The following is a 15,011-nucleotide window of genomic DNA, read 5'->3' on the forward strand; positions in this document are numbered from 1 at the left end:
GCGGGATACTACTGTAATGAAAAGAACATTCACATACAGTAAACTGCATATTCTAGTATAAGGAACACATTTTGCTGCTTTCAGTAAATAACATGGGTAAATGTAGTTTGTATCAGTTGCACATCTCAAGAGTTTGCACTGGGGAAGTATAGAGAAATGAAGAGCAGACAAGAGAGACTGGAATAAGGTGTAATGTTTAGTCTTTTCCTCTTATTTGTAAGGTCTGTATCACTTCTCGGTAATGGAAGATGTTGCTCTTGGTGAACCAATAGGAAGAGTGAAAGCAAATGACCTGGATGTTGGAGACAATGCTAAATCATCTTATGATATTATTGAAGGAGATGGAATGGATATATTTGAAATTACTACAGATGCCCAAACACAGGACGGCATTATTAGAGTGAGAAAGGTAAATGATATCTCTGTTAAAAATAATATTTATTGTATATGCAATTACACAGCCAGACTGTACTCTGTGGGAAGGTGCTGGATTTCCAAGGATTCTTTTGTCAATTGATGGGGAGTCAAGCCAGTGAAGTGATAAAAAAGGGATGTATTAACAATGTCCCTCAAAATTGCCAATTACGTGACACCTGGGGAGACATCCAATCCAGAAGTATTTTCTGTGCTGGAAATGTGTTAATCATATCTGGGCTTCCACACGGAGAGATCATAGTATTTAAATTACCTGATGTATGAGAGGCTTAATCTTCCACCTTTTCTCATGTTAACTCTCGTTGCTCATTTGTGAGCAGTGATTTCAGTGAACCTTATCAAGGACATCAGCACTGTTTCACGTGAGAAGTGCCAAATTCGGTCCCTATAGGAGGCTACAACTCTGTTACCTTTTCTATGCTTATACAGTGTTGATGTATGCAAGATGAGCTATGTACATGTACACAACAGAAGGACCAGCCAATTGTATACAGAAATATGGGGAGAGACAGCATATCTAGAACAAAACTTGGCTATTAGAGTCAATGAAATGTTAATTCTAGACTTAAAGTAATCCTCATTATTTTGGGGGGAAGAAGAGAGACAATTCCCATGCTGTGTCCTGAAAAAGGATATCAATATAATTTGTAACATTGGCATAGAGGATTTTAGGTATGTAGCATACAGCAGTCTAAATGAATCTTCGGTTTTTTAAAAAACAAAAACAAAACCATGACATTCCAGCAAAAAAAGAAGAATCCAATGAGTACAGGTAATTAATATTCAACTTGTACCTGTAATTAAAGAGGTCAGGCAGAGTACCTGTCAAAAGTTTATATTTTCTGTTTTTCAGTGAGTCAGTCAGCACTGTAGTTGTGTAATAAAATTATATATATTTATGTAAATATAGGTCTGTTTTCCTAAAGAGAAAATTGTTATATACATCCCTGCTCTTCCTTACTGTTATTTATCGTGTGCTGTGGCCTATTCTGTAAACTAAGGCAATTAGCCTTTTGCCCTAGTTCCCTTAGCTTTATTTCATAACTGAGGCTCTAACATAATGTTGGTTCATATATTCATTATGACAGGAATAATCATCTTGGTTCTACTACAGTAGATGATGTATGGAGGGTACTTTTAACCAATAGATTTTCTCCAGCATAAAATCCTGAGTTTTAGACAATGCGCAGTAAATTTTCAATACGATATTCTGATTAAGCATGACTAAATGTATTGGGGTACTGTCATTTCTGTAAAGCATATGAAAAGCAATTGAAAAAATTATATAGGAGCTATGATTGGTAAATTGTGAATATGCTGATTTATAAATCACCATTCATAATTATAAAAGGTTACTAATTTAACAGCCGCTAAAGCAGCGAGGTTTTGTCATGTTTACTAGAATCTGTGAGAAAGAGCAAATCCCATTACAATTTCATTCATACCTGAAAAAGTCAACAAAATTTGGAAGTATGCTTATTGAAGGCTTTGACAGACTTCTTGAAGGTCCCTGTTTGTGCTCTTGCTGGTATTTGCATTGCAGATTCAGAGTTTCTATGTCCTTTTCTTTTTATCCCTGGGACATTGTAATGCAAATCTTAATATCTTTCTAATGCTTGGCAATTTGCATCTTTGAAATTTGAATCGTTGTGAGACACAAGAGAATTATATAGTGAATATATAATTCTTGATGTGCTTCAAGACACAAACTTGAATCTCCTATAATGGAAAATTCTAATATTCAGAAGTGTCACAGATTTTGTTTTTATATGGCACTTCATTCCTTTAAATCCTCTGTGTTTTCAGCTTTTATGTTTTAATATGGAATTGTAAAATGGTAAAAACAATGGTAACATGGCAGGTATAATGCAAGAGTAATCGGTTTTGTGTTTCTCCCTCTGAAAAACAAAAACAAAACAAAAAAACCCCAAACAAGCAAACAAAAAAAAACAACCCAGAAATAGGAATTGCTAGAGTTTTAAGAAATTCCTGAGAGATGTCTACCTCATTTACCCATATAAACAGAAATGCAGTTACCTGACGTGCAATAATATTCAAGTACTTTCTTTGTGATTAGCTTTACATTTTTCCACATAATGCCTCTCATGTCCAACAAATAATAATTGCTAGTTCTTTGCATTTCTTACATTGTTCTGGAAGTAATAAAATACTTGTTCTTTGTGGAGCTAGTATAATCTTTTTTCTTGTCTTCAACTAACAAAGCACTGATTAAGTGCATGATTAGTATGCAAGTCATATCATCACCAACAAATTTGTAGTATTTATCTGATATGTAATTTTAATGGTATAATTCATGACAGAATATTTTGGTAAATTTCTTGTGAAAAGCAAGAAAACAAAGAGTGTTGTTTTCTCTGAGGCTGGTTAATAAACAGATATCAATATATGCCTAGAAAATTTGTAGGTTGCACTTCTGGGAGTGGGAAGTGATTGTATTAAATCTCACTGAATGTGCTTAAATGCACATAACTTTCATCCGTTAGCATTATGTTCAGTTGTTCTTTCTCTGTGGCCATTAGTAAAAGACATTTATCTTTGTCATTCTTAACAGCCACTGGACTTTGAGACCAAAAAATCCTATACTCTGAAGGTAGAAGCAGCCAACGTTCATATTGATCCTCGCTTCATCAGTGGAGGACCATTCAAGGATACAGCAACAGTAAAAATTGTAGTAGAGGATGCTGATGAGCCACCAGTTTTTTCATCACCTACTTACCTACTGGAAGTGCATGAAAATGCTGCTATTAACTCTGTGATTGGTCAGGTGACTGCCCACGACCCTGACGTGTCTTCCAGTCCCATAAGGTAGTGCTGCTTGGAAGTTCTCTTCAAAAAAGCTACTCGTAGAATACTAAGTGTATTTTCCCATACGTTGTATGACGCTGTTCTCATGCCATTTTATTTCTATGAAAATACTTGTATAGTATTTTTGTGATGTTAGATTTATCAGTTCAGATAATTTTCAAAATCTCAGAAATGCTCCTTGCCACATGAGTAGTCTTATGAAACAGTAGGAATGCAATGAAAATAAGAAATAGGGTGTATGAGGTCAGATGGGGTTGAATCATTGGTGTGTATCTTCTGCCATTAGTTTAAATAATCCGCTAGTGTCTCCCCTAACAATAGTGAGTTTGTTCCGTGTAGTTGTAAGGTTGTCAAAACATATTTTGTATTCCTTAAGCTAAGCCCATTCCTGGTTTAAAGATAGAAAGTCAGAGATGATTATGCCCATGTGACTTTTGCTTCAATTTATCATATTTTCCCTTTTTGATCTAACTTGAGCAAAATCTGTTATTCTAGTTTCATCAGATCTGTGTTTTCTATCTCATTTTGATGAGCACACATCTTTCCTTTCCCCTTTGTAATGGTTAGTATAGTATGATGCAAGTATTCCCAAAAGACATTTTGCTATGTATAGTGCTGCCTGATAAAAGCATTATGAAAACAAACACCAAAACGTCAAATTCATAGTAAAGGTATATTTAGAGAGAGTCTATTCAGTAATAATCATTGCTGTATATTACTGCTTTAGGGAGTTTAAGCTACGTGAGCAGGCTTCAGCATTGTGAGGATGATGCTAATTGTTACAATCTATCACTTAAGACCATTTTCTAATCGTCATTTACATCATGTTTGTTGCAGAGCCAAACTTTAAACCTTTATTTAGGGGGCCTACATGTTGCAGATCATATTTTAGTATTTTCAGAATTAGAAATTCAGAATTTCCAACATGTTTGGATGTATTAGAACTTGTTTATGAAGACATTGAAGAGTACGTTGGAGTCTCATATTTCTAAAACAACCTTTCAAAACTAGCTAAACCTAGCATTAACTATCACAAATTTCTATACAAAATAATCGATTAATATATTTTCTACTGCAGCACACAACCCAGACAGTGTTAATAAGCACTGAATTTAATTTCTTACCAGAGAAGCTCTCTAGGATGATCGAAGATGGTAATCTGATCATGGAAATAGGAAATAAATGAGGGTGGTTACCCAGGCTAGAAAAATGTTACATAAACAGAAAAAAAGTAACATAGAACGCACAGAGTTTGATCTATCACAATTTAAGTGGTGGCTCCAACCCTAATTTTATTATTGCTGTCCACTGACATCTGTGAAAAAGGGCTTGCACTGCCACTACAAAGACAGGCTCTTCTGAACATTGTGTGAAACCAACCTTGGTGGCAGCAAGTTGGCTTTCTTCCCTTTATTCCAGCTGGATAGTAATTTCTCTTTCCATTTAACCTTCGTTCCTTCCCTCTTCTGCTTTGCTCTTGGCTTGGTCCTGTGCTCCTCTGTCTCTTGATTGTGTCCCCTTTGTTCCTCATCTCAGCCTAGCTTCAACTCTGCTTTGGTTTTACCTTGGCTATTTTTCCAGTCTTCTGTTTCCCTGGAATTCTTTTCTAGTCCTACACCAAACTCCTAATAATTTAGACCAGCTACAAGCCTACCTCTGTCCTAATACTTTTATTCTGTCCAAGCATGAGAAATTGAACTGAGTAAAATATTTACTTAATTTCTGGGGTTTTTCAGCATTTTATAGATCAAGATATTTTCAGACTTTTAAAAGCAGAAATATTTTATATGTGCAGGCTAAATTAGAATGTTATTACTTATCAAGTCGTATAGAAACAATTGATATACATGAAACAGAATTGGCCAAAATTCATTATACTTAACCAAAAAGATAATTAGTTAGTGTGATTAATATCTTCTTTAAAAACATTACATGCAGTACTTTATCAGATTTAATTTTTCTACGGCATTGGCTTGATAGCTGATTAAGGAATATACAGAGCTCGCTTTTCTGTGCAACTTCTGTTTTCTCTTGTTTGCTCACCTGATTAATTTGGCTTTACCCGGGATAGCTCTGGAAAGTCCAAATTTCTTTTTTGCATTTGTTGCATGGAAAATATTTTAAGTCAAAAAAAAAGAGATTCCAAGTTAGTAATTCTACGATTATGGGAGTAAAAATATTCATCAGAGACAAGTAAGGACCAGAAATGCAGTTACTTTCTTTCCAATTCAGAACAAAATTGGAACATATCAGGTTCTAACAAAAATGTGTGAAAAAGTTGTTTTGTTGGATTAGAATGTTCCATTTTGATTGTGCATTTCAAGTGTTTATTCTGTTATTATATCACATATATGATGTAAATTTTATGTATATATTCCATGATACACTTTCAAAAATATTAAAAGTAAGTTAAAAAAATTTGAAAAACAGAATTAAAACATCCTGTTCTAAGAATAATGGACCATTTTAATACTGCATAGCTTTTTAAAAAATATATTACTTTCTTTAAAACAGAATTTTAGGAGACAGCAACCAATTGCATTTCAAAGAAATTATATTCTTCAATAGATATCTGTTCTATCAGTATTTTGGTTAGACAGCTTTTGTGTACATTTGTTATAAAATCCCTAGCAAAACAAATGAAAATATGACTCACCTTATGTGCTACCAATACCACATCTGCTGCACATTAGTCATATACACAAAGACTCAGTAAACTCAGAGTATTGCAGTACCATAAATGAAATAAAATATGGATATCTTTGAACATGGAAATAGTCTGATAATTGAGTAATGAGACAAAACATAAATAATTTAGAAAAATTATTACAGAAAACAGCCTGGAAAGAAACTTCTACTGTGTTTTCTTTTTTTTTTTTTTTTTTTATAAAGTTTAATCTCATTTCTATCCAATACGATGGTACTTTTGTTCTTTTATGCTTGCCTAGAAGAGATGAAACATATTCTCTGATTCTTCTATCAATTGATCTAAAAGGCAGGAAGCCTATCATAGATTTACAAGCAGGTGTATAGATGGATTACCAGTCTGGTTCCGAATGTGCCCATCCAATGGAAATACCTGAAGAGGGTTATTTAGCAATGTCTTTTGTCAAATGCAGAGTTCTGGCAGTGGTTACTAGTCTGACGTCTGACGTCAGCCAAAGAAATTCAGACACCTTTACATGGATGGGACTAAAGGATGCATATGTTGTATGGGATTGTTCTCATTGTTCCTAACTGTGGATAAGCAAAGGTATCTTTGAATGGCTAAGTGATAATGTGATATTCAGCTGGATTATGCTTTCGTTATCCGTTTCTCCAATAAATATGAACTATCTCTTCATAGCGGTTGTTAGGTTGTTAGTCTAACTATATCATATCTTTCATAACCCAGTATTTTTAAAATAAGCAGCAAAATTTCTCTTTTATCTTTATTTTCTATTCTGCATGTTTCTTAAGGGCCTGGCTCACTTTTAAGCTTGATGGTGAAAAGGATTTACTAATTTGGCTAATAGTTGTAAAATGGTCAGTAGTCTGTCTTATTCTAGCCTAGTCCTGTCAGAAGCATGCGTCAGTGGCTCACATTGTACCACATGTAGACCACATGCATCTCTCCTGGGAAAGGGACCTAGCCAATTGAGCTAAGCTAGTTGTATAGTTTTACCGTAGTTTATTTAGTAAGGACGGTACATTCTGGCTTATAGTGTAATTAGACTTGAAAGATCATTATTTGTTTGCATACAAATCTATTAATTCCAGTAGTAGTTATTTTGTGTTTCTCTTGTTATTTTATAACCATGGTCTATTTATCTGCAGTGAATTGTCTTGGATAAAGCATGATCCAAGTACACAGAAAAAAGCATGAGTAATAATCTTTCTTCCTATACTGTCTCTGCCCTCCTATAAATCACTGCCCTTCAGTGTCTTTCTCTGTGGAGAGATAAGGTTCACTATGGCAGGTTTTCCCCATTCATATTGACAGAGATTTCATCTTTGGCAGCAGTTGATAATTTTCTTAATTCACAGCAGGCTTTAAAAACCTAGATACGGTATTTTCTGCCTCCCTAATGGTACAGATGTTTATCTGTCACTAAGTAGCATGTCTGATCTGCCTGGCGTTAATAAACAACAGTGATTTACCACTGATGAGGTATCTATACTGCGATTCAAATCTCAGCAGATGCAGAAAAAAAGGATTTCTGCTCTTATTTACATTGGTGCAAATAAAGAACAAATCAAATTAAGTCATAACAGCAATATCAATAGTGCAGGAGCAGGACTGAGAATCATGTTAAGTCTTCTGTTAAACCACCATGGGGTTGTTCCCATAATTGCCATAGAAGACCCATAAACTAACCAAAACTTCCCAATAACCTGGGCTGGGTTTATGGCAACTTCGAAAGATATTCTTTCCCAAGATATTCTTTTCTCATTTGTAGAGAAATGTATGTTTTATGTATAGCTTATGGATCTGACAATGCATTCCCATTAAAGAGAGTTACAATACCATTATCATGAAAAGGAAACCGCAAATGTACTAGTAGTTTTCACAGGTTTATGACACTGCACATTTTATTTTTTATTTTGTACCAAATATTTATCAAATTAAAACCAGGAGAGGATTTTACCTCTTTGTAGTCTTGTAAAACCATGTAACTTATGTTAAAAACGTTTCATTTTGAATGCTGGTTTTGCACTGTGAATAAATACTGTTGGGATGAGGTGAAATGCAATATAATAAACTCACAAATGTTACATTCTCAGTTTTACAGCTTCAAAAATACTGGAGGAAGGCTGAATGGAAGTTTAAAAAAGGATTGGTCCTTAGAGAAAAACTGTGGTTTTACTCAACAGAGTTTATGTCAACCCCAGGTCAACTAAGCATTAAATAGCATATAAGCATTTCATATTTTATTTTGTTTGTGGACTGTAAAAATTTCATAAATGTTTGATAACAGAAGAGTTCTTTTTGCATCATTACATAAAACTATCTTTTAATTCTTGATGTTTAAGTGATGACATCTTAAAAAAAGTTATCTTGGGTCCTGTATTTCTCATATTTTCTTGACTGAAATCTTAAACCTGTGAAAGTCTCTAAAATAATTTTTACTAACTTCACCAGAACCAGAATTGTACTTCCAATACTTTAATTGAAACTAGGGAAGCATCAAAAAAAAGTTAAGATACATTATCAAAAATCATTGCCTGAAGTTAGGCACCTACAGCTTTACTCTTCCACACGAGTGACCTGATTTTCAGAAATGTTGAGGATAGTACAATTCCCATTAAACCATTAAGAACTGAGTATGTGGAGCTCACTAGAAAATCAGTTTACTTAAATGTCCAAATATAGATGCAAATATAGGTGCCTAGCTTTTACTTCATATTTTTCTATGGTACTCTTCTTAACCAAACTACTTGTTTTTAAGTAAGTAATACTAGTTCTCCTCACAGTTTAAAAACACAAAACTTGACTGTCTAACAAATCCAATTTCCAAGTTAAACAGGGGGTTTCACTCTTAAGTCCATTGGTTGTTAAGTACCTTACTGTGTGATCATGCTAGCCTTGATCTTTAGTAATACAGTCTCTAAACATTTAAACTTTAAGTTTTTGATGACTTCTCATAATTTAGAACTAATTTTTGAAAATGAACTGTATCTTGCTGAATGCATTGCACAAGCCATCTAATTGCAATGTATCCTTCATTCTAAATATGCAAATATCTGACATTGAAATAAAAAAAGATGAACACCATAATCCTAAGCTTTGAAATCAGATCCTGGTGCTATGTCTATCAAAATCAATTGTGTTATGCTGGAATAAGTTTGAGTTCATCAGAATATGTTGTAGCATTTAAAGGAACTTCCGAATCAGAACTTCTTTTGAAATTGCTTATGATAAAGCATGAAACAGAATGGGATAACTGATTTTCAGATAACTCTGGCATTTTCACTGTAGCAAAATATGCTCCTCTTTTCTCAGTGAATTTAAGAATGTATTTGCAAAAAGTAGAAATGTAATGAGAAACTGTCAGTCTGAGTCACTTTTCTGACCACTCTATAATGTAATCCAGTCTGACACTGTATCCTAACTCACCCTATTATGCCTAGATACAATGCAGAACAGATGTAAAAATTGTCAGTGCATGCTGTTAGGTTCTGTAATACATAGACACAAAGGCTTAAAAGGCTTTTATATAAATCCACAATTAAGATTCCGTAAAACCCCTTGAAGTCAATTTTTGTTGAACCATATCAATAGTTTATCACTAAATTCACTCATTTTGTACCTTTCCTGTCAAAAAATTGGAAGGCTTAATTTTGTGATTTAGTTTCTTTTTGCAAATAATACATTAAAAAAACAACAAAACCTCTGTGGAACTGGACAAACATAAAAGCTTTCCTGGAGATCCTGTTCTGAGCTTTAAATCATCTTAATGCTTAATGCACCATTGGAGATATATACTGCAGCTCACCCTTGTCATCAAGCTGGCTCTGTTTAGGCTGCATAATTTACCTGGATGTTCACATTTGCAAACTCTGACTACCTGTCAGATGAAACTCGTTTTGTTAAAAATCCATGACGTCAATCCATAAAACAATTAGTCTTTCAGTATTTGAAGTGTTTTATAGGAAAATGCATTCTGCTCATGGAACTGTTTGAACTATAACCAAATAATATGCTTGGTGAATAGTTCATGCTTCATTAATCTGAAATTTATTGGTAAAATAATATTATTCAGCCCCTTTTAAAATAACCATGAAGCCCACCATTTTTTTGTGCTTAATACATTACTGTTGAAATTATCAGCAGTTACTGTGAAATACCATAGAAACTGTCTAATAAATGTGATGGATTGTGTAATTAACTCTTGATCAGCACCGTTTTTCAAAGATGTTACCCAGTGAACCTGAGGGCATTTTATGACCTTCACACTGGGTATACAGCTAATTACTCCTTAGGCAATAATTACTAAGTTTTTTTTTAGTCTCAGTTTGTCATTTTGTCTTATAAATTATTATGGTATTGAGGTTCTCAATCCACTTGGCTATAAAACTGCAGCTCTCAGAGGGCTCCCTAAATTGTCTTGTGATTGTATGGATTACACCAACTTCATTAAGTAGATTACAGGGATGTCTATTTTGTAGGTTTTCCATTGATCGGCATACTGACCTTGAGAGACAGTTCAACATTAATGCAGAAGATGGGAAAATAACTTTGGCAACACCGCTGGACAGGGAAACAAACATGTGGCACAACATAACTATTGTAGCTACTGAAACTAGTAAGTATTTGTGTATATTCGCTTTTAGTTCTGTTGGTTTTATTATAAATTTTAACAGTGTGCGTAGAGGAAACTGTATATAATTCAGTAAAAAGTAAAACACATTTGATTTTTAAATTACAGAATTTTTGAAAGAAAACTTAATTTCTGATGAAGCTCCATTCATTTCTTTTAGTTTTCAAAACTGCATTTTTTTCAGTAAATACAGTAGTAGAGATTTTTCAAGAGATACATGAGTATATTTGTTCAGGATATATAGGGTAAATGTTAAAAAATGTTTTAAAGAACCCCAAACAAAGCATTATATTTACTTAGTTAAGATAAAACAAATAAAGCTTTGCTATTGTAGAAGTAAATTCTAGACTTAACCCAGAAGTTTTTAACACTGAGTGATATTATGTTTCAGTACCATACATTATTAAACACACGGGTAATGTTGCATGAAAGTAGTCCTATTTGATACATATGAATAAATTTACCCATATACAGCTATAGACACGAACTGTTGTGACTGATCTGTACACCTAAGTCATTGGGAGCCAGGAGTGTCACCCTGTCTGGGAATATGGGTCCTAGATTTTGATCGGGAAGAATTCTTATTTGGAATTGTAACTGCTGTTGACAGAATCACGTATGACAATATATTTTATTATTAATGCTAGCACCGTATTTTGGACTACATTTGACATAAACATATTGCAGTAAAAGAACAGATTTAGAACGAGAGCGTTATCCCATGTCATCATCTTAACTGAAACACAAACTATGAAAATGTTTCTGCTGACTTCTCTATTTTGCAGTCAATGTATATGCATAATTCCCATACGTGCATATGCACTTGACACTGTTGCAAGAATATTTGTCTTCAGAGCCTGATGATCGGTGCTGCTAATTCTTGCATGTAGAAAATAAGGTGATGTTAATGCTTGCTTTTCCCTCAGAGTATCTTTTTTAAAGGATATAGTATTATGATAAAGAAGCTCTAATGCTCAGTTTGATAGTACTCTAGCGATGAACATTGTGTTAGCATCTTTTATCCTCCTATTCATTTTTTGACCCATTTTTGTTGTCCAATATTTTTCTGTGGTACCTGTTTTCAAAAGTGAACATGTCAGGAATCTGTGACAGATAACTGAAATGGCACATATAAATGAGAAAGAGAGGTCTGACTATAAGTAAGCTCTGAACTTACAACCCCTGTAAACTGTATTCCTATGACCTAGCTTAGTAATTTGTGTATTTCATTACTAATAGTGCCGTACTATCAACAGTGGCCTGTTAATTACTACTAAATCATGTGGGCAAACACTACTTTCATATGTTAGCAAGAATACTTTCTGCTTGCAGAAAAGCCAGAGCCGACACAGGGATTCAAACTACGTAAGGAGAGAAAGTTAAGCTCTGGTTTCACAGAACTTTTTTTGCCCAGGTTAATATTAAACTGGTTAATAATTTTGATGTTTTTAAAAGAGAAAGATACAAAATTTCCATACCAATTTTCTCAAGACATTCCTCATGTCAAATCGTGAGCTTTACCAATGGCATGGAAAGCAGAATTATTATTTGTGAAACAAAGTTTTCAGATGTTGGAATAGTAAGATGTAAGGTGAAGTAATTATACATTTTGTTTCCTCCAGAAAGTTTAAAAAGAAAATAGTTTTTCAAGAAACTCCTCCAATTAATTTTTTGATGTCCCTTATATATGTGTGTCAGACCAAAGTTAACAGAAGTGCATGCTACTAAGCCCCATCAGAATCGACTCTGCCTGTTGCATCTTCAGATTTTTCAAACATAATTATACTCAAGAATTTTGTAAGAAATCAGCCTTGTCATTAGACTTCATGGCAGCCTCAGCATCTATCACTATTGTAAAATTGCCTCTTATCAGACTGGCTATGAAAATAATAATGCAAATCTTGTTCTAAGCGTTTGTGTTCCTGCTCATGGTTGAGGTTTTTTTGCATTCCTAATATAATTATTTGACATTTACATAAAACAAGAGCTTAATTTCATACACTACTATCTTTGCTTATTTAAGAGATATTATTTTTAAACTCCTCATGCAGACAAGATTGGTCTGGCTGAATTGAGAATAACTGCTTCTGCATTTTCACTGGCTTGAGGATAAAGATATTTAGATTCAGACTGGCTGATGTCTTTGAAAGTGATCAGATTTAGAATGTGTGTGGATAATTTTAAACATGCTGCTATTTTTTAATCTGAGTGCCCCAAAATATGAACTTAACACTTTCATGTCTAGCAAAACTAGGAGTAGAAGCACAAAAGCATGAACCAGTGGGGACTGTGATTCTTTTCTGTAAGTACTTAATGGGCAAAAATCAATTTGGGGTGGGTTTTTTTTGTTTGTTTGATTGTTTTTTGGTTTTTTTTAGAAGGACATTTTCTTTTTCTACTCATGGGCAGCCATCTGGCTAGATCTAATTCAGAAAAAATTTGTGCTAGTGGTGACAAATAGTATTGCCATCACATTCTGAGACCTCTGCAAAGTGAGAAATTTGGAGGGTGAGACATTTGGGGACAGACTTATGGTAATGGTGTTAAACTAAAAGAGCGTAGATTTAGACTAGATATAAGGCAGAAATTTTTTGCAATGAGGGTGGTGAAACCCTGGCACTGGTTGCCCAGAGAGGTGGTAGATGCCCCATCCCTGGAAACATTCCAGGTCAGGTTGGACGGGGCTCTGAGCAACCTGCTCTAGTTGAAGATGTCCCTGCTCATTGCAGCAGGGTTGGTCAAGGTGGCCTTTAAAGGTCCCTTCCAGGCCAAAGATTGTATGATTTCCCTCCTTTCACTCTCCCATCACTAGCAGACACCTTCCAGCCACTGGGAAGGAGTTTCTAGTTGTCTGCAGCCTTTCTTCTCAGGTGGTTAACTAGCCAGACAGACTAAGGAAGAATTGCATTGAGTGGCTGCTCCTCAGACAGTTGCCCAAAACAGTTGCCCAAACTTTCATGTTGCCTTTATGTTCTGGTTCTCAGAACATGTAGACAAGTTGCATATAGTTTTATGCCTCCCGTTTAAATCACAGTAACTACGTTGCATATTGGTTACATGCCCCCTAGAGATAATTCTTCAAATATTTCATCCATCTGAATCTTCTTTTGGTTACTAAAGATGAAACAATGCAAAGAGTGATCAGTGAAAAAGACTGGATTGAAAGTGATTAGTAAGGTATAGGTGATATTTAGGTGACAGTTTCAGTATTTCAGATTTAGTTATACATTTTCCATTAATTCAGTGAAAAATCAGTAGATAAATTCCTTCTGAAGCTTTAATCCTCTCAACTACTAGCCTTAAATCTGTCTACTCTTAAATGTTCTATTCCTTTTGTATATTTTTTTCTATTGTATGATTTCTTATACTTCTTTCTTATGTTGTCAAATTAATTTTTGCTTCTTCGTTGTTCAACTTTTTTCCTCTCTGATCATGTGGTGACTCCTCCATGTTGGTGAATTCTGTCACATGGATTTTTAAGAGAAGAGAATGTTACAAAGAACTTTGACCTCTTTGACAGATCACTCTGAAATACAGGCTTAGGATTCAAAGAAGAAATATATGTATTAACACTCGTGACAAGAAGGAAAGTTATTGCACCTATGAATTGATTCTTAAATTTTTGTTACACATTGCCATACATCCAAGTTTGCTCTGCTTAATGAGTCAGAAGCAAACTCACTGGCAAAATTACCCTTCCCTGAGAACGTACCTTTTGGTCTGTGGGTATAAAAGTTGAAATTTGTTTTCTGTCACTGACTCTGGACTTTAAATACTAAACTAATGAGATTTCTCATCGTTTAGTTGTGTAGTTGAGACTTACGTGAGCTTAAAACTCTATGCCGAGGTTGGGAGGTTTATTTTAGCCTAGATGCTTGCAAGAACGGTGGTGGATGTAGGCTTGCTTTGTAAGTCAGAGCTGATTATGCTGCTCCTATGTTTGAGCTCTCTGGAGCTACGCCCTGAACAGGAGAGGAAGATGGGGGTATATGCAAGTATCCTCCAAGAGCCTGAATTGCAGTGCGGTCAGAATGAATGATTAACTTACACATATTTCTTTTGGTGCATCTTTTTTGTATTTACAAAGGCTCATCACATCTTTGGTTCTTTGGTACTTCTTTTTAAGTGGAATTTTCTGCCATTCAGTAAAATCTAGTAAAGTCAGGATCCTAATAGTCATACATGATCCCATTCATCTGAACACACAAATGCATTTTTTTACGTTGTAGAAGTTACAATTACAGCTATAACAACTGTTCACATTGACATACATGCTTGTGCTGCTTGCATTAACTGGTTAGCAATTTGGCTGGGCAGTGAAGCAGAGCAGAGTTCAGGCTGGGCTAACCTCAGTATTCTCTCAGTTTCTTGTACAGGGTTTGCAGTACTTACCAAGTTACGTGTTGTCAGTGCTACTTAGCTACTAAAAGAAAATCAAATAGCCATGAT

General features: G+C 34.6%; 1 protein-coding gene across 1 annotated transcript in view; it reads left to right on the top strand.

The window, feature by feature from the left end:
• The window catches only part of CDH8 (cadherin 8, type 2), a 102,046-nt gene that overhangs the window by 39,893 nt on the left and 47,142 nt on the right, over positions 1-15,011 (top strand). Inside the window, exons 5-7 of the mRNA XM_010283238.1 lie at positions 222-409; positions 3,008-3,261; positions 10,411-10,547. Coding sequence (XP_010281540.1) covers positions 222-409; positions 3,008-3,261; positions 10,411-10,547 — 579 coding nt within the window. The remainder of the gene's footprint in view (positions 1-221; positions 410-3,007; positions 3,262-10,410; positions 10,548-15,011) is intronic.

The sequence above is a fragment of the Phaethon lepturus genome, unplaced genomic scaffold, assembly GCF_000687285.1.
Source record: "Phaethon lepturus isolate BGI_N335 unplaced genomic scaffold, ASM68728v1 scaffold9853, whole genome shotgun sequence".
Taxonomy (NCBI): Eukaryota; Metazoa; Chordata; class Aves; order Phaethontiformes; family Phaethontidae; genus Phaethon; species Phaethon lepturus.